The following is a 20,509-nucleotide window of genomic DNA, read 5'->3' as shown; positions in this document are numbered from 1 at the left end:
GGTCCAGTGACAGCGTCCACAATGACCGGCAACCACTTGGGCCCATAGAAATAGTTGCACACAAGCGCTCGATCCCCCACTTCAAACAGTCGCACTGCCTGGTTACGGCACTGCATCATCTGCTCTTGTTTCTGCTGCCCACCAGACTGCAGGTCAGGATGCAGACGCTCTAACACAGTTGAAAGTTTCCTGCCCATTAGCAATTCGGCTGGGCTCTTGACTGTTGTATCATGAGGTAGGATATGCTGGGTCATTAAAAACCTAGCCAGACGTGTGTCGATATTGCCTCCAACCATGTGCGTGAGTACTTCCTTGGTTTCGCGCACCATCCATCCTGCTTGACCATTCAAAGAAGGGTGATATAGGGCAACGGTCACATGTCGGATTTGATTTCGGCACATGAAGTCTCTGAACTACTCCGAACAAAACGCAGTCCCATTATCCGAAACAACAGCTTCTGGAATGCCATGGGTAACAAAAAGAAAACGAAGCTTCGCGCAAACTGCAGCTGCCGACATGGAGGTCATTCGGCACACTTCCAACTACTTTGAGTGAGAGTCCACCACAATGAGGAAGACGTTGCCTTGGAAGGGCCCAGCAAAATCGATGTGTAGTCTTGTCCAAGGACACTTGGTGAATTCCCAAGGGTAAATTTTTGCAGCTGCTGGCGCAGACCTGGATTCCTGACAAAGTGCACAGTCCCTCACTTTCTTCTCATCTCTGTCAATTCTTGGCCACGAGGCTCCTCTGGCGAGCCCCTTGATCTTCACAATTCCTGGATGAGTTGTGTGAAGAATGTCCATGAGATATGGTCGAGCTGGCTCCGGAATGACCACACGACTGCCCCATAGCAAACAACCTTGGTGCACCGACAGTCCATGCTTGCGGCTCACAAACGCTGCAAACTCTTCTGGTAGCTTGCCCTCTGGCCACCCATTCTGCACCCAATTGCAGACTCCAGCCAACAGCTTGTCCCTTGACGTAAATCTTGCCACCTTCCTAGAGTTCCATGTTACTTCTGGCGCCATTTCCAACATTCCTACTTCCAAAAGACGCTGTTCCTCTTCCTCCGCCTTACTGGCCCTCAGTGGTAAACGACTGAATGTGTCAGCATTGTAAGGCTTCTCCGCTGGTCGATACTCAATTTCATAGTCATATGCCAATAACATGAGAGTCCAACGCAGCACCTGTGGAATGGGCTTGGCATTGTGCAACAGTCCTAAGAGAGCTTTGTGGTCCGTCACAGTTTTGAAATGCCTCCCATACAGAAACTGATGGTACTTCTTTATGCCAAAGCCGCTGGCGAGCGCTTCTCGGTCTGTTTGGGCATAATTCCGTTCTGCCGCGCTCATAGTTCTCTATGCATACGCAGCCGGTCTCGCTGCCATCTTCACCCACATGACTCAGCACAGCCCCCAGTCCATACGGGGACGCGTCACAGGCCAGTACTGGGAGCCTGTTGACATCATAGTGCACAAGAACATGCGATGACTGCAGCTGATCTTTCGCCTGGCGAAATGCGTCTGCCTCGTCTCCCGTCCAACGGCACCCGCGACCCTTGTCCAACAGCCGGTACAATGGCTCCAAGGCATGAGCTGCTCCTTTAAGAAACTTGTAAAAGTTCAGAGCTCCCAAAAAAGGCTTGAAGTTCCTTTTTGCATGTCGGCTCCGGGGCCTCGTGAATAGCACACACCTCGTCTTCTGTCGGCTGCACACCTGCAGAGTTCACGCTGAATCCCAAGTAACACACTTCCTCAACGCAAAATTGGCATTTGTCAAATTTCAGTCGCAGACAGTCTTCATGGATTCTTTTGAGCACCTCTTGCAAACAAGCATGGTGCTGCGTCTCATCTCTTCCGCCGATCAAGATGTCATCCAAGAACATAAGAACACCATCAATTCCATGCAACAGTTTTCCCATGTACCTCTGAAAAATAGCCACTGCCACGCCAAATTGGAGACGGGTTACGCGGAACAGTCCCCGATGTGTTGTAACCGTCACCAAGTCAGCTGTTTCTTTATCAACAGTCTTCTGTTGATACGCTTGTCCGAGGTCTAGCCTTGAAAACTTCGAGCAACCTGCCAGCCTGGCAAACAGCTGCTCTGGTATCGGCAGGGGATACATTTCCCACTGCATTACACGATTGACTGTACTCTTGTAGTCCCCGCAGATCCTTATCGATCCATCTTTTTTGACAACTGGAACGACAGGTGTTGCCCACTTCGAGTGCCGTACAGGCTGGAAAATGCCTTGGCTCACCAACCGGTCCAGTGCTTCGTCGACCTTCGGTCTCAATGCAAACGGTACTTGTCGTGACTCCAGAAATCGCGGCGGAGCTGCCGGGTTCACCTCTAAGCGTACAGGAGGCCTTTTACTTGCCCCAAGTTCAGGCTCAAAGACTGAGGAATACTTCTTGATCAAGGCAGTTGTTCCCTTACTGTCAGTTCTACTCGGCTCGCACAAACTGCGAACGCCACTCAGACTTATTCCCAAGGACTTGAACCAGTCCCGACCGAGAAGTCCGATAATAGCACCCTTAACCACCACCAATCGCAGGCGATGTTCGCGCCCCTTGAATTCCACCGTCACGGCCAGGTCGCCCAACACTCGTAGTTCCTTGTTATTGTAAGCTCGGAGATGAAGACTACTTGGGCGCAACGCCCTTTTCGATATTCGCAGCATCCGCATAGTCCGGTCGTTGATGACTGAACACACTGCACCCGAGTCCACCTCCATCTATAGGGGACTTCCGTTGACGCGCACTTGCACTCTCACCGTTGGTTCCTCACCAGACAGCACGAACACGCCGTATACGTCCGATGCAGCATTCTTGTGGCGGCCTCCATTCGGCCGTTTTCTGTTCCGAAAGTTGGGTTCAGCCGAAGCGCGAGCTGCAGCCTTCCTCCTGCATGCTCTCACTATGTGCCCTCGTTGCTTGCAGAAGTGGCACTACACATTGATGAATGGGCAACTGCTTGGCGAATGCGCACCCAGACGAACCAGCCTGCTTCTGGGCACCCTCCTTGGCTGTCACTGGCGCCGAGACCTTCGCAACACATGTGCCGAAGCGCTTCCCGCTCACGCTGCAAACTTCAGACGATGTGGCACTGCCGCGAATTTGCTCGGTCTGTCGCTGCGCATATTCCATTGCAATGGCTTTCTCCCGAGCTGTCGCAAACGTAAGCTCCGGTTCCGCCAGCAACCGACGATGGAGAGTCTCGCTTTGCACCCCGCACACCAGCCGGTCGCGCAACATGTCGTTGAGCGACGCACCGAAATTGCAATGTTCCGAGAGACGCCGCAGTTCCGCAATGTAGTCGGCAATTGACTCACCGGGCTGCTGCTGACGCGCGCCAAACTTGAAACGCTGTACTGTCACCGACGGTCGCGGCGAGAAGTGGTTTGAGAGACGCCTGACGATCTCATCGTAGGCCACCGCCGACGGCGCATCCGGAGAACAAAGGGAACGAACGATGGCATACGTTGCTGGGCCGCAAACGCTGCAGAGCGTTGCTCGCTTTTTTTCGTTACCGTCGATGTCATTTGCTTAAAATAAAAATTCGAGGCGCTCCAAATACAAGGGCCAAGACGTCGCCTCCGTCGGAACGAATTCCCCAATCGTGCCCAGTGCAGCAGCCAGGAAAGGAAAGACGGAATCTCGCTGTGCCATTGGTCATTCACGTGTCAAAACCGGCGCAGCTCATTGGCCCGCACCATTTTGTTAGGGTCCACGCTGCCGATGGACGCAACGCCATTTTGAAAAAGTCTCAGCCTGATTTCGGAAGCGAGCTGTCTCCACCGTACCGAAAGTTCCACAGTGCGCACAAGTTCGGTAAAAGGCGTAAAAAGCCTTCTAACAAGCAAAAGGATGCAGTGGAAGGTGGTCCGTGCGCTCTCGAAGCAGGTGATCGAAGCGAGGCAGTTTAAAGTGTGGCGACGGGCGTCTCCGCGGCCGATTCCGATGACACGGGTGGCCGCCAGCAACGAACGCGCGACGACACGACGTTTATGAGCCCCCAAGACTTGGAGCAACTACAAGAACGAGCGGATGCCCGAATTTCAGAGCTCTCTTCTATATCTGGGACCGAGCGCAAGCTGCAGGCTCTTCGCACTGAGAGAGGCGACCCAGGCCCGGCGGCGACGGCAGCGGCAACGTACACGATCGTCGATCTGTCAGCAATCAACCGGCTCCTCGAAAAAACCATGTGCCGCCAGTGCGGTGGCGACGTGTCCATCCAGAAAAGCAATCGCAAATACGGTGTTGCTGTACAGTTGTGCTTGGAGTGTTCTGTTTGCGGCGATGTCGTGCAGGAGTGGAGTTCCCAGCGTCTACCTGGAAGCGCAAAGTGCATTCCCTTCCAGGTAAATATTCTTGCTGCCCGGGCTGCGCTAACTACAGGGAACGGCCAAACAGCACTGAATGACTTTTTTTCAACCATGGGAATCTCCCACAGGGGTCTTCACAACAAGACCTACCAAGCACACCTCAAGTCTAAGTTGAAGCCTGCCACGACGTTAGCTGCTGAAAGTGTGCTGACTGATTGTGCTTCCTCAATGAAAGAACTATACAGAGAACTGAATTTTGGTAATCCCGGAAATATCGCAGTCTGTTTCGATGGAATGTGGATGACGAGAGGGCACCAGTCCCACATTGGTGTGGGCTCTGTCATAGAGCTTTTTTCAGGCTATGTGTTAGACTATGTAGTGCTGTGCAACTACTGCCTTGGCTGCAAAAATGCACCCAAAGAGGAGGACCCCCAGTACAACGCATGGAAGACACAGCATGTATGCCAAAAGAATACAGATTCATAATCCGGGCAGATGGAGGTGGATGCAGCTCTGATGCTCTTCCAACGATCATTGGAGCGGCATGGCCTGTGCTACACCACAATGCTCTGCGATGGAGATAGCAAGCATTTTCGTGCGGTAGAGGAAGCAAAGGTATATGGTTTTATACCAGTTGAAAAAGAAGATTGTACAAATCATGTACAAAAGCGGATGGGCAGTGCTTTGCGCAATCTTCTCCAAAAGCACAAAGCAGAGGATTGTGAAAGGTTGAGTGGTAAAGGTCGACTGACTGCAGACCTTATCACCAAACTCAGCAATTACTATTGTGACATTCCTTGTGTGCTACGAGGTACATTCCTTGTGTGTGCTGCGAGGTACATTCCTTGTGTGTGCTGCGAGGTGCATTCCTTGTGTGTGCTGCGAGGTTCCGCGTTCCACGACGCGGCGTAGACGGAGACCCAGATGACAGCGGCATCATCAATTACCCAGCCATGCACTTTGAGTGACGACCGGAACGAAGGGGTTTGAGCCCAACCGGACCCGCCGCCGCCGCCGCGGGGAAACAGGCTTTGTCCTCCCCAATTGGCGTGGCGGTTCCAGGGGCGGCCCTCCCGGGCACATTCCAGGACAAGGGAACTGTCAGCGATCCAGAGCGCGCCTTACCTTGAGGAGCGAGTGTCAGTTGATGAAGAATGGAGGCCGGTGACCCGCGGGAACTGTCAGCGGGCCAGAGCGCGCCGTACCACAGCCGACGCTATGCGCTACCGCGAAGACAACATTCTTTCCCTCGGACTCAACACGTGAGGGGGGCGAGACAATAAGTGCGGTGGTATGTTTGTGCGCCCAAGTGAAAGCCTTAGCCCCCCCTCCTTCCCCTCCGGCGTGGGCGTCCTCACCCTAGGGGGTGTGGAGAAGAGGATATAAAAATCGAGAAGCAGTACGGAAGGGGAACGCTCAGGACGACATCGTTCGCCAAGAGGGCCTTCAGCGCCGAAGCCCGACGGCGTGCAGCTTCTGCCAGCAACCGCTCGAGCCCAACTCCGGAGCCACTCCATCGCCCCCATGAAGTCGTCGGCACGTAAGCTCGGACGCCCCAGCCTCTGATGTATAACCTTAATCATGTGTAATTATTGAATATACCTGTTTGTTTAAACTGAGCCATACGGTGTCTCTTTGCCTCTCCGTCCCGTGTGGACCTGCGCATTATGGGGGTCATCACACTGGTGTCAGAAGTGGGGTCTCAAAAGCAAATGTCCTCTGAATGCTGCGACATTCATGACTTCAAAATTGTAATCAAAAGGGAATCACGGGACTGATTGTGGGACTTTTACCCCCATTTGAGAGGCTTGAGGCACCGGAGGGCTTGAAAAAAAAAATGTCTTTCTCTGAGGGAGCTCCCACTCCACAGCCGTCGCTCGGAGCAAGCATGCTGGCATTAGGAAGCGTCATTCCGACGTTTACGGGAGATAAGACAGGGGTTCCAATCTGCGATTTCTTTTCCATGCTAGAAGAGATTGGGAAAATGGGGGGATGGTCCGATGCTCAAATGCTGGGAATGGCGAGGTGTAAGATGGCAGGAGCTGCTCATGATTTTGCATGGCGAGACGAAAAAGTAAAATCCACAAAATCATTTGCGGAATTTAAGAAGCTCGCGTTTGAGCATTTTGACACTGAACCACGTCACGTGCGAGTACAGAGGTTCCGTGACGCCGGACAGATGGTAGGGGAGGACGTGCGAACGTTTGCGTCGCGGCTTCAGCGCTTAGCGCGCGATACGTTAAGCAGGGAGGAGGAAGGAGACCAGCTTAAGAAGAAATACGCGGAGGATATACTTAAAGAGGAAATGACCGCTTTGTTCGTGGCTGGTCTGCAAGACCCCGTGCGCCGGTTCGTGCACTCGCGCAAGCCGAGCAATTTCGACCAAGCCGTGGAGGCCGCATTGGATGAGGAACAAAATGAGGCGTTAACGACAGCCGCAGCGAGAGTACGCGTCATAGAGAGAGCGGTGCTCAACCCTGAGGTTGCTCTCTTGACAGAGCGGTTAGATCGCTTAGAACAGCTGCTATCTCAGCAGGTAGAATGCCAGGTTGAAGCGCGCGCTCAACAGCGCCCATTCGCTGGAAACCGGAGACCGCCACAAAGCTACAGGCGCGGTATGCGAGATTTTGAAGAAATCGTATGCTTCGCTTGCCAGGGTCGCGGACACATCGCCAGGTTCTGCCAAAACGTGCGCCGTGGGGAGCCACAAAGAGAAGCAGGCGAGACACGCCCTAAGCAAGCCTACAGCGGGGCTCCAGATACCGAGACAAAAAACTAGTTAGTCCTCCCCAGCCTGAGGAGCGTGGGGAGGGAGCAGTAGATGATGAGGTGGTGGTAGTTTGTGTGGCCGACGAGGCATGCCCTGTTGTGCGTTGCAAGTTAAATGGTTGTTGTATGGAATTGTTGATAGATACGGGGTCAAAGGTGACATTGCTTAAGGAGAGCAGTTTTAACACGCTTCGAAGGAAGGGGGACCGCGAGGTGTTGGAAGCGTCTGGTGGTATGGCAACCAAATTTGTAGGCATAACGGGGGATCCTCTTGGCATAAGTGGACTCTACCGGTTACACTTCTCTCTCGGCGGAATTGCATTGGAGCACCCCTGCTACGTATGCCCGGACACGGTGTCTCTGCCAAACGGAGTGTCAGGTATATTAGGGCAGGATTTTTTGAGAAAAGGGAAGGTAGTAGTCTCATTCTCTGAGGAAGAGGTTAATGCGGGCGGATCAAAAGTTCCGTTTTTGAACAGGAGAGGGGCTGAGATTCGCATTACCGATATTGACACCCGTCAAACAGTGGGATCATTGGAGAAGGTATATTCGCGGGTTGCCGTCCGGCTGGTCGAGGAGGCGGTCGTCCTTCCTTGGTCGGAGCACATTTTGTACGCGTTTGTGCCTTCAGATGTAGAGAGCGGCGCCGTGGGAGTGCTTGAGCCGGTCGACTCTCTCAGCAATGGCCTGAAGGCAGCCGCGTGCCTCGTGACAGTTAATGACGCCCACAGAGTGCCCCTACGGGTGGTTAACTGTAGCCAGCAGCCACTGAGCCTTCCCAAGAACAAAACATTGGCTTTCTTCACCTCTGCGATAGAGCAACGTGAGCCCACCGATACGGTACTCGCAACTGTAGAGCATGCTAGTCCTTCGGCTGCTCCAAAGGTGTCGTTCGATCTTTCTCACGTAAAATCCAGGGAGAGGGAGGCTCTGGCTGGTTTGCTGAACGACTACTCGGAGGTATTCGCCGCGTCCAACCTGGATTTGGGCTGCTGTGGCGTTATAAAGCACAGGATAGAAACCGGCACTTCATCGCCCGTTTACCAGCGTGCGTACAGGGTTCCTTACTCCCAACGTGAGGAGATGGAGCGGCAGGTGCAGGACCTGATTGATCGCGGCATTGTCGAACACTCAAAGTCACCCTGGGGAGCACCAGCACTATTGGTGGAAAAGCCAGATGGCTCGTATCGATTGGTAGTGGACTACCGCAAACTAAATGCCGTAACTCGCATCGATCCATACCCCATCCCCAATATACAGGAGACGCTTTCTCAGCTGGGCTCTGCCAGGTACTTCACGGTAGTGGACATGGCGGCGGGATTCTGGCAGATAGCAATGGATCCGGCAGATGCCGAGAAAACGGCATTCAACACGCCCTCAGGGCACTATGAATGGAAAAGAATGCCGATGGGTCTGGCCAACAGCCCTGCTGTCTGGCAGAGAACCGCTGATGTTATCCTGGCAGGTCTTCTGGGGAGGCTGTGCTTCGTGTATATGGATGACATTATCATATACAGTGACAGTTTTGATAACCATTTGCGCGATATTGAGCAGGTTTTGGTGCGACTAAGAGCAGCGGGTCTCAAGCTGAAGCCCTCTAAGTGCCAATTCCTCAAAAACGAGGTGAAATACCTCGGGCACGTTGTTTCAGCTGACGGCGTGCGACCGGACCCTGAGAAACTAAGGTGTGTCTCGGATTTTCCATCCCCGACTAGCGTCCGCCAGGTCCGGCAGTTTCTCGGCCTGATCGGTTACTACCGAAGGCACATAGAGGAGTTCGCCAAGCTCGCTAAGCCGCTCACCGCCTTAACAGCCAAAAATGTCGCCTTTCGCTGGGACGAAAACGCGGAGAATGCTTTTGGGGCCCTGAAAAGGAATCTAATGAGTGCACCGCTGTTGCGCCACCCGGATTTTAGTTTGCCCTTCGTTATGGCCACAGATGCGTCAAAGTTCGCAGTTGGTGCCGTGCTATCTCAGGTTATCGAGGGCAAAGAACATCCCGTTGCTTTTGCTAGCCGACAGCTGAGCCCCACAGGGCAAAAGTACGGAGCTACGGAAAGGGAGTGCCTCGCCGTTGTCTGGGCAGTAAAGCACTTCAGATGCTACCTTTACGGCCGCAAATTCAAGCTAGTCACAGACTGCCATCCTCTGAAATGGGTGATGAGTGTCAGGGACCCTAGCTCGCGACTCGCTAGATGGAATCTACACCTGCAGGAATACTGCTTTGAAGTTGAGCACAAGTCAGGAAAGACACATCTGAATGCTGATGCACTCAGCCGCACAGCTGCCGTGGCAGCTATAGATGAGTTTGTCCCCGTAGTCGACCCCGCCGAATTACGCACAGAGCAGTGCAAAGATCCTGACCTGAAGCGAATAATCGAAAGCTTAGAGGGCGCACCGTCTCACCCCGAACAGCTAGGTTATTTCATTGACAAAGACGGCACCCTGTGTCGGCGCACGAGGCCAACCAGGAAAGGGAGACCAGAGAAAACCGCTTGGGAGAGAGTCGTCATACCTCGGTCGTGGACAGAAAGGGTTCTTCGCGCGTTTCACGATGCGCCATGCGCCGGTCATTTTGGCGTAGCGAAGACACGCAGGCGTGTGGAGCGTTTGTACTTTTGGAGTGGCATGCGACGGGATGTTAGAGACTACTGTGCGAAGTGTCATTCCTGTCTCGAAAGAAAAACACCCAAGGGACGAAGACCAGCTCCAATTCAGCCGTTCCCTGAGGTTTCGGCTCCCTTCGAGCGGACAGGTATGGACATAATGGGCCCATTGCCCACGACCACTTCCGGAAACAAGTACATTTTAGTATTTGTCGACCACCTTTCAAAATACGCGGAAGCGGTAGCACTCCCAGATCAGAAGGCAGACACGGTTGCAAGAGCATTTGTCGAACAGATCGTGCTCCGACATGGACCCCCGAGGCAACTCTTGACAGATCGGGGAACGAACTTCGTGTCGCAGCTAATGAGGAGAGTTTGCGAGCTGCTTAAGATCGCTAAGAAGCAGACAACACCGTACCATCCGGCTTGCAACGGCGCGGTGGAGCGACTGAACCAAACCGTGGCCGGGTTCCTGTCGCATTTTGTTTCGCGCGACCAGCGGGACTGGGACTTGTGGCTCCCGTATGCAATGTTTGCCTACAATTCCGCAGCACACGAGAGCACGGGCGAATCGCCATTCTTTCTTCTCTACGGCCGAGACCCGGACCAGCCTAGTGAAGTGCCAGAGGGCCCCCGTCGTGTCCCATACGCTTCACTGGACGACTATAAGGTGGAGCTAGAATCGCGCTTGCAAGTGGCGAGGGACATCGCAAAGGAGGCCTTAAAGAAAGCGGCGAAGCGCAGGAAGGAGGTGCACGATCGCAGTGCTAGAGACGCGCCGTTTAATGTGGGGGACAGCGTGTACATTGAAAACTGCCAAAGGCAGATTGGGCTAGCTCGTAAGTTCCAGACGAAGTGGAGAGGACCGTGCGAGGTTGTCGAGAAGCTTTCTCCGGTAAACTTCAGAGTCCGAGACGTGAACCGGCGCTTGATAAGGATACACGCAAATCGCCTCAAGTCGGCACCGGTTCAGTATTCACGAAATGAGGAAAGGGAAAGCGCGGATTTTGATGGGGACAGAAGTGAAGCGGAGCGCGCAGATAGTTCGCAAGAAACGCCCTCTCCTGCATTTGTTCGGCAGGCGCCAGAGGTGACGGCCAGAATGCCACCGGATTTACTTCATGCATTGCTAGAAGAAGCGCGCGAGGTTGCCGCGCAGATAACGCCAGGAGAGGCTCCTGCCACGAGCCCTCGCGAGTCCCAAAGCAGACAAAGGGTCACAGACTTACTTAGTATGACTCATGAAGGCCGATATCCGCTGCGAAATCGGAAAGCTAAGTCGGACTAATGGTGTAAACAGAGCGGAGTTGTGAACTGGTCAGAATTGTGTAATGCCGCAGCTCATAACATTGCTATATGCGTATGTGTTAAGTTATCGGAGTTAGTAGTTAAACCTTTCTGTCATTAAGTAACACCTTCACAGGAGAGCATGCGGAGCGCATGCAGAACCTGCCCTACTTCCTTTCGTTATCTATATTTTTGTCTGTGCCGTGATCGTGCTAGAAGTGGGAGCTCCTTTGTAACTGTGGTAAATTTATTTCGTCCAGTTTGGACTAGAAAGGAGAGGCTTGGGTGCTGAGTTTCATGTTTATCTGTAAAAGAAGATCAGTGCTGCCCCTGGAGACGCCAGTTATGACAGCGGAGGCATATGGTGTTGTGCAGTGGTGTTGAGTGCAGCGAAAAATGTTTTGTCGGACGCACTGTGCGAGGCGATTCAGAAAGACAAGGGGAGCTGCAGGGACTCAAATGTTCGGAGAACATTCTTCTGGAGGGTGAGCGAGTGTGACATTCCTTGTGTGCTACGAGGTACATTCCTTGTGTGTGCTGCGAGGTACATTCCTTGTGTGTGCTGCGAGGTGCATTCCTTGTGTGTGCTGCGAGGTTCCGCGTTCCACGGCGCGGCGTAGACGGAGACCCAGATGACAGCGGCATCATCAATTACCCAGCCATGCACTTTTGAGTGACGACCGGAACGAAGGGGTTTGAGCCCAACCGGACCCGCCGCCGCCGCCGCGGGGAAACAGGCTTTGTCCTCCCCAATTGGCGTGGCGGTTCCAGGGGCGGCCCTCCCGGGCACATTCCAGGACAAGGGAACTGTCAGCGATCCAGAGCGCGCCTTACCTTGAGGAGCGAGTGTCAGTTGATGAAGAATGGAGGACGGTGACCCGCGGGAACTGTCAGCGGGCCAGAGCGCGCCGTACCACAGCCGACGCTATGCGCTACCGCGAAGACAACATTCTTTCCCTCGGACTCAACACGTGAGGGGGGCGAGACAATAAGTGCGGTGGTATGTTTGTGCGCCCAAGTGAAAGCCTTAGCCCCCCCTCCTTCCCCTCCGGCGTGGGCGTCCTCACCCTAGGGGGTGTGGAGAAGAGGATATAAAAATCGAGAAGCAGTACGGAAGGGGAACGCTCAGGACGACATCGTTCGCCAAGAGGGCCTTCAGCGCCGAAGCCCGACGGCGTGCAGCTTCTGCCAGCAACCGCTCGAGCCCAACTCCGGAGCCACTCCATCGCCCCCATGAAGTCGTCGGCACGTAAGCTCGGACGCCCCAGCCTCTGATGTATAACCTTAATCATGTGTAATTATTGAATATACCTGTTTGTTTAAACTGAGCCATACGGTGTCTCTTTGCCTCTCCGTCCCGTGTGGACCTGCGCATTATGGGGGTCATCACACTGGTGTCAGAAGTGGGGTCTCAAAAGCAAATGTCCTCTGAATGCTGCGACATTCATGACTTCAAAATTGTAATCAAAAGGGAATCACGGGACTGATTGTGGGACTTTTACCCCCATTTGAGAGGCTTGAGGCACCGGAGGGCTTGAAAAAAAAAATGTCTTTATCTGAGGGAGCTCCCACTCCACAGCCGTCGCTCGGAGCAAGCATGCTGGCATTAGGAAGCTCCTATATATTAGACGTGGTGGCTTTTCGAAATATAAAGTTGCAAGTTAGCGCCTGTCCTGTCCACTTCTGTGTCGTCCGTGTCCTTTTTGCGCTGTTTTCTAAGAACTGTTACCAACTAGCCCAAACCAAGCTACTGTTACATCAAATGTCCCCCCTTAAATGCTCATTCTTTCATTTCATTGTATTTCACATCACAGCTTTCACCCTGTAAATATATGTCTACAAAACCTGGTTGAGATAACCACCGTACATGATCAGTGTATCGCGTTTCCTTGAATATGTGAAGTATTCTTTCTCAGCATCAACCAGGAGCTGCCCAGGACCTGAAAGCCAGTTTACGAACCCACGTCATGTTATGTTTAGAGTGAAGGTGGCATGTATGGCTTTTTGCTCAGCACTTAGCAACCACTTTGTTTTCCATTCACATGGGCACTTTTTGAATGCCTTAGAATTGCATAGACAACATGCCAGCTAATTTCTGCATGTGTCAACATTGAAACAAGCCTCTCCAGGTTTGTTTTAACTGCTGCCATTGCAATATAAGCTCAGGAATGACCGCTAAAATAAAACTGGTGGCCTGCTGTCACTGTGCAAAAAAAGCCGTGCATTTCAGAACAGCGATACATGGCTTGGTCCCTTTAATCCGCCTTTTTCATTTTCCTGTGCTGCCACCTCGCGTACAACGCTGGAAGCTCACTGGTAGGGTACTGCGTGCCCAACCCGGCCGGACTGAGTGACGCTGCGGAGCACGTTTTGTTGGAATCTGTCAACGATGGCGTGTCCTGGGCAGCACCTGGTACCTGGAGGATTTCTAGGGTTGACTGATGGCTGGGTGCGAAGTCCGAGGCAGGCTGCAGTGCCCGCCGAAGAGCAAATTCTTCAGTATCTCCGATCATCCGGCATGCGATGCGAACACCAGCTGCGCAAGGGCCACCGCTTCAGAGATGAAGGCTACATTCGGAACATAATGTTCAATGAAATATCCCTGATCAGTGAGGTTGGCGTTTTTCGCTGTATATGCCTGCCATCCATGAAAGGTGGATACTACATCGTGCACGCCGTAGTACAGAAAACGACTGGGGACAACAGTTTTCACAAGCAATCGTTGTGCTCAAGCGCTGCAGAATAGCTACACGAGAGCGCTGCAGAATAGCTACACGAGCTATAAAAGCACAAGCGTACTCACAACAAAGCAGCTCTGCTAGCATTTCACAGTATTTTCCCACAACACACCGCTGCATAGGTTAAGCAAGCATGCGCGTCCATAAAGACGAGCGCGAGAGGCGCACATTGATCCATTCCGGCGATACCACGCAGAGCTCTTCATCATGGATATGATTCGAACACACGCATAACGCACCTTCTTCTTCTGCCTCTTAATACATGGCACATACCCACACGGAGGGATTGGCCAGGGTGTAGTGGCATAAAGAAGGAAATTTCCATAGGAGATTATGACAAAATTTTAGCACCATGCGTGAATGCGCTCGTAGCTTCTTTTTCGTTGCCCGCTCCATCACGCGTTGAAAGCGGCTCACAGCACTTGCCCATTTGGCCTTCTTGCTTGAGAAAGCAAAAAGCGTCGGAACGAAGTCTGGGTGCCGCGGTGACATTCGAGGCCTTCCTGCCCATGAATAAAACACTTCGTGATAGGCTGCACACGCATTTAACCACAGTACCTCGTCCGTACCTGTCACAAAGTGATTCCCGCACAGTCGACATGCCCGACGGTGCCGAAGGGCGGCCACAATCGTCGAGCCGGCGAACTGCTTTTATCCACGCTTCGCGTCGAAGGCTGTCCCAGGAAGCGCTCGGAAAGCGAAAAAATCCGAGTTTGCTTCCCTTTACATATTGGGCATTGCAGCCGTATGCAACACATTTCGTAGGTATCGCCAAATTTGTCGCGCTGAACGCCCGACGGCTGCAGCAACGCACCCCGCGTAGGAAGCCGGTTTGTTTGCACTTCCACGGCCGGTCTCGAGTGGAGTGCGCGACCCTTCCAATATGTTTCGCGACACCGCCGCCAGGGGATGGGCGCATGCGCAGTCGCGTCGTGAAAAAGGCGGATTGTCACCACACTGTGCTACTCATTTTTCGGCTTTTCCAATAGACTGAAAAACATGATGGAAAGAAGTCAGTATGTTGCACGGTCCCTCTTCTGTGAAATTCAGCACTGCTGCTGTTACAAGTAATCTTACATATTCCTAGCAGTGCTGTTTGAGGAAATAGCGGGAATTAAATGGGATGTGATAGGGCTTAGCGAAGTTAGGAGGACAGGTGAGGCGTATACAGTACTAAAGGACGGACACATACTGTGCTATCGCGGGTTAGAGGATAGACGAGAACTAGGTGTGGGTTTCCTCATTAATAAGGATATAGCTGGCAACGTAGAGGAGTTCTACAGTATTAACGAGAGGGTAGCAGCTATAGTAATTAGGCTGAATAGGAGGTACAAGCTGAAAGTGGTGCAGGCCTACGCACCCACATCCAGCCATGATGACCAGACCGTTGAAAGCTTCTATGAGGACGTAGAATCAGCAATGAATAAAGTAAAATCGCAGTACACTGTACTGATGGGCGACTTCAATGCGAAGGTGGGCAAGAAGCAGGCTGACGACCACGCGGTAGGTGACTATGGGATAGGCTCTAGAAATAGCAGGGGAGAGTTATTAGTCGAATTCGCGGATAAAAATAATTTACGGATCATGAATACCTTCTTCCGCAAACGAGAAAACAGGAGTGGACCTGGAAGAGCCCCAATGGTGAGATTACAAATGAAATCGACTTCATACTATGCGCTAAACCTGGCATCATTCAGGATGTGGCCGTCCTCGGAAGGGTGCGTTGCAGCGACCATAGAATGGTAAGGTCTAGAATTAGCTTAGACTTGAAGAGGGAACGGAAGAAGCTAGCGAAGAAGACCATTAACGAGTTAGCCGTAAGAGGGAAAGCACAGGAGTTTAGGATAGCGCTGCAAACCAGATATTCGGCTTTAACTGAGGAAGATGATCTTGAAGTTCATTCAATGCACGATAACCTGACATCAATAATTACGGAGTGCGCAGTAGAAGTAGGCGGTAGGACAGTTCGAAAAGATACCGGGAAGCTATCTCAGGTGACGAAAGATCTGATTAAGAAGCGCCAAAACATGAAGGCATCTAACACTACCGATAGAATAGAGCTAACGGAGCTATCAAAGTTAATAAATAAGCGCAAGGTAGCCGACATAAGGAAGTTTAATATGGAGAGAATCGAGCATGCTATAAAGAACGGAGGTAGCCTAAAAACAGTGAAGAGGAAACTAGGCATAGGTAAAAACCAGATGTATGCATTGAGAGACAAGCAGGGCAATGTCATTAGCAATATGGATAAAATAGTTAACGTAGCCGAAGAGTTCTACACAGACCTGTACAGTAGCCAATGTAATCAGAGCGCTAATGAGAAAGACAGCAGTGCACAGCAATGCGTCATCCCGCCAGTAACGAAAGATGAAGTAAAGAAAGCCTTAGAAGCAATGAAAAGGGGAAAAGCAGCTGGGGAGGATCAGGTAACAGCAGATCTGTTGAAGGATGGAGGGGACATCGTGCTAGAAAAACTAGCCACCCTGTATACGCAATGCCTTATGACCTCGACTGTACCAGAAGCTTGGAAGAATGCAAACATTATCTTAATTCATAAGAAGGGAGACGCCAAGGACTTGAAAAATTACAGGCCGATCAGCTTACTATCCGTTGCCTACAAAGTATTTACTAAGGTAATCGCTAATAGAGTCAGGGCAACGTTAGACTTTAATCAACCAAATGATCAGGCAGGCTTTCGTAAAGGATATTCCACAATAGATCATATTCACACTATCAATCAGGTGATAGAGAAATGCGCAGAATATAACCAACCTCTCTATATAGCTTTCATTGATTACGAGAAAGCATTCGACTCAGTGGAAACCTCAGCAGTCATACAGGCATTGCGTAATCAGGGGGTAGAAGAGCCTTATGTCAAAATACTGGAAGATATATATAGCAACTGCACAGCTACTATAGTCCTCCATAAAGTCAGCAATAAAATTCCAATAAGAAAGGGCGTCAGGCAAGGAGACACGATCTCGCCAATGCTGTTCACCGCATGTTTGCAGGAGGTTTTTCGAGGCCTGAATTGGGAACAGTTGGGAATAAGAATAAATGAAGAAAACCTAAATAATCTGCGATTTGCTGATGACATTGCCTTGCTGAGTCACTCAGGAGGTGAACTGCAAATCATGATCAACGAGTTAGACAGGCAGAGCAGATCGATGGGTCTAAAAATTAACATGCAGAAAACCAAGGTAATGTTCAACAGCCTAGCAAGGGAACAACAGTTCACAATTGGCAGCGAGAGCCTAGAAATTGTGCCGGAATACGTCTACTTAGGGCAGGTAGTGACAGCTGATCCGGATCATGAGAGGGAGATAACTAGAAGGATAAGAATGGGGTGGAGCGCATATGGCAAATTCTAGCAGATCATGAGTGGCAGTTTACCAATTTCCCTCAAGAGGAAAGTGTACAACAGCATAATCTTACCGGTACTCACCTACGGAGCAGAAACGTGGAGGCTAACGAAAAGAGTTCAGCTTAAGTTAAGGACAACGCAGCGAGCCATGGAAAGAAAAATGATAGGTGTAACGTTAAGAGATAGGAAGCGGGCAGAGTGGGTGAGGGCACAAACACGGGTTAATGACATCCTAATCGAAATCAAGAGAAAGAAATGGGCTTGGGCAGGGCATGTAATGCGAAGGCAAGATAACTGCTGGTCCTTAAGGGTAACGGAGTGGATTCCAAGAGAAAGTAAGCGTAGCAGGGGGCGTCAGAAAGTTAGGTGGGCGGATGAGATTAAGAAGTTTGCAGGCAAAGGGTGGATGCAGCTGGCAAAGGATAGGGTTAATTGGAGAGACATGGGAGAGGCCTTTGCCCTGCAGTGGGTGTAGTAAGGCTGCTGCTGCTGATGATGATGATTATTAGGGATGGCATATTTTCTTTGTATTTGGATTTGTATTTGACAAGAATGTGCTTCTGTCTTCTGTTGTCAGAAAAATGCTCCATAACGATGAAAATATAGAATTTTTAATATACATAATTCTGTGAGTGAATAAGTGACTTTTGCAATAACAGTTTAAGTGGGGAATACCGGAGGCTTGTCTGGATTACAGTGACAACCAACGTTTATAGGTGACAGCTGTTGTGCATGGATTATCGAAAAAGCTACAAAAGACTACAGTGTGCTAATTAGAACAACTGATGATTTAATCTGTACCTGACCTTAGCTATTTGAGAAACCAGTGGGAATATCTTGATTGTATTGCAAACGATTGAATATGTACTGCTAGAGCTTGTTCTAGTCCCACGTCCTTGGCTCCGAGAATTCACCATACGAATCGCACGTTTGGGGATAGCATAACTTTCAATATATTAGGGGGTAAATATCCAAGACCGTGGTGAGAACGGTTGCATATATGGGCAGTTTTTAGCGGAGACTAGCCAATTAGCGATAGAACGAGTTGTACACTATCGCAGTGTGATGACATTTTTCATTTTCTGGAATATAAATAGTGCAAACATTAATTGAGTTGTACAATATCGCAGTGTGATACCATTTTTCATTTTCTGGAATATAAATAGTGCAAACATTAATTGTTTCCCGCGACACTGTTTCAGACAAAGTTCGCCTGCGGTGTTGCTAAGTTTGTTGTGACTTCATTCATGAACGTCAGGGTCAGCCGTGCCGAGATCCATGGCTATCACAGCTGATCGCGTTTCTACCGTCTATGAAAAATCTCAGAGCGAAACATAAGTCTCCATGTCTCGAGTAAGCCACAGTCAATGTGGGTATACCTACTGCAAGATATCTTCATGTTTTGCTATGGCACATGGCTGTGCCGCCTCAAAGGCGGCAGTGACGGGCGCGCCAATCGGAACGCTCCAGTCGTCCGCTCGGTCACATGCAGCAAACTTTATCGTACAGCACCTCATCCACTCCGGGCGCACGCCCGTGCACCCGGTCGCAAGGGTGCGTCTGCATGCGGCTTGAAAACGATCGTACAGCGGCCATTAAACCTATAATGATTGTCTGGCATGTCGCACCTCTGCAACGAATGGAATCGTTAAAGGATTTTCGGCACCATTACCTCAATAGAGTTAAAGGCCCCATTCACCAGAAAATAGTGTCGGTGCTGCGAGCAAAAAATCACAGGCATAGCTCTGTCCTCAGAGAACAGCCTAGGAGGCAGGCGGGCCACCTAGGTCATGTGACCTTGCGGCGCCATGATAACCTACCCACCGGATAGTGAGCAAACTGCCCACTGTGGCAGGTGGCAGTTAAATTAATGATTGGTTGCTCAGGAAGAGAAACCTGGGCTGCACAACGCCCACTGCCATGGGCACCTGCCATCGCAGGGCAATGGCACGTAGCTAAACTGCTGCACCACGGCGCCAGGAGGGGTAGAGGACTCTCGGGGGATCTATGAATATAAAGTAGAGAATGACCGTCTGCATATATGAGAATTAATTCAATATGCTATCGCGTCATACCCTTTTATTTACTTATTTACCCTCAGGACCGTTGGGCGTTACAGACCTGTTATCCCACCAAGGGAAAGTATTGAGATTAAAGTTCTTGCATTATATTCACAATAATAAAGAAACCTCACAATGTTTCAAGCAGAAGGGACAATGCCATGAAAATTAGAAAGTATAACTGTAGGATTAATGCATTTAAATACTCACTTTTTTTTCCCAGCACGATTAATGATTGGAATCTGTTGCCTAATGAAATATTTGAGTGGGAACTTCCAGGCTGCTTTAAAAATGTATTAAAATCTGTTATTCTATACTGAATGTGTAGTCTATACAAAATGTTTAACATTTTTTAATGACATTTACGTTCTCAGACTGAAAGCTGCACTTCAGGGGACACGTGGGTCTTGAAATGCCAAAAAAATTGGCAGCAGCTTAACTTCGCTAACCCTGGAGTTCAGCAAAAAAGCAAGGACACTAACAAAGTGTCTGAGGCTCATCCTTGGCAGCTCCGCTACACGCTCGCGACAGTCGTTCTATATATACCCACATGACCAAGTAGCTATGGCACAGTATCACATGGTGTTAAGACACCCCCACCGGATGTCATCACGTGGCTTCACATCACCCCATCAGATGTTCTTAAGGTCAACCCAAAGTTCACCCAATGTCAAAGGTCAACAAAAGGTCGTGGGTCAATGTCAGGGGTTTAAGGGTTCAACACCACAACTGTACCACATACGGTATACACTATGGTCATACACTATCCTTGGTTGTGCTGAAGGTCATTCAAGGTCATTGTGCTGCCTAGCCGAAGACTGCTATACCTAGCGCAGTGATGCTTTTCGCTTCAAAACTGCGAAAATTTCGATATTGCAAAAACGACATACTCAGGGTTCCGGTCCCAAAAGTTTCCCAAGTCTAAATTCGAACTCTAACTACTAAAATTTCGCACCGACGAAGCCAATTTCGAAGGAGAGAAAAAAGAAAGACCTGGTAGAGCTGTGCCTTAGCCCAAAACCACTTTTACTGCTTTATAATATGTCCAAAATTGTGCTCTTGGTGTGTGATGGGAAAGAGAACTGCAGGTTCACATTATCTCAGCGTAAAAGGTCGAAGAAATAAACCCAGGCGGCATGTGGGAAAAAAGGAAACTCTATTGTGAGAAACTAAGAGAAAAGGAGGTAAAAACACAAACAGGAAAGCTGACAAAGAGAACACTGGCGACAGACAAAGGAAAGGTAGAAGGACAAAGAGGAAGCGTTCACTCAACATTTGGGGGAACGTTCATCATCCTGAGTGTGCTCTGTGAAGGTGGTGCGTCGGGCGAGGAGGTGTGGCGGGGCGTTGGCGCAATC

The 20,509-nt window shown here is 50.6% G+C and overlaps 2 protein-coding genes across 2 annotated transcripts in view; one reads left to right on the top strand and one right to left on the bottom strand.

Annotated features, from left to right (window-relative positions):
* LOC144128168 (uncharacterized) overlaps nucleotides 1-1,491 on the top strand; it is a 30,078-nt gene extending 28,587 nt beyond the window's left edge. Inside the window, exon 3 of the mRNA XM_077661274.1 lies at nucleotides 1,373-1,491. Within this exon, the coding sequence (XP_077517400.1) occupies nucleotides 1,373-1,491 (119 nt within the window). The remainder of the gene's footprint in view (nucleotides 1-1,372) is intronic.
* The window catches only part of LOC144116143 (deoxynucleotidyltransferase terminal-interacting protein 2), a 136,832-nt gene that overhangs the window by 36,826 nt on the left and 79,497 nt on the right, over nucleotides 1-20,509 (bottom strand). The window lies entirely within an intron of this gene.

Source organism: Amblyomma americanum, chromosome 1 (genome assembly GCF_052857255.1).
Source record: "Amblyomma americanum isolate KBUSLIRL-KWMA chromosome 1, ASM5285725v1, whole genome shotgun sequence".
Taxonomy (NCBI): Eukaryota; Metazoa; Arthropoda; class Arachnida; order Ixodida; family Ixodidae; genus Amblyomma; species Amblyomma americanum.
This window is presented reverse-complemented; position numbering and strand designations above follow the sequence as displayed.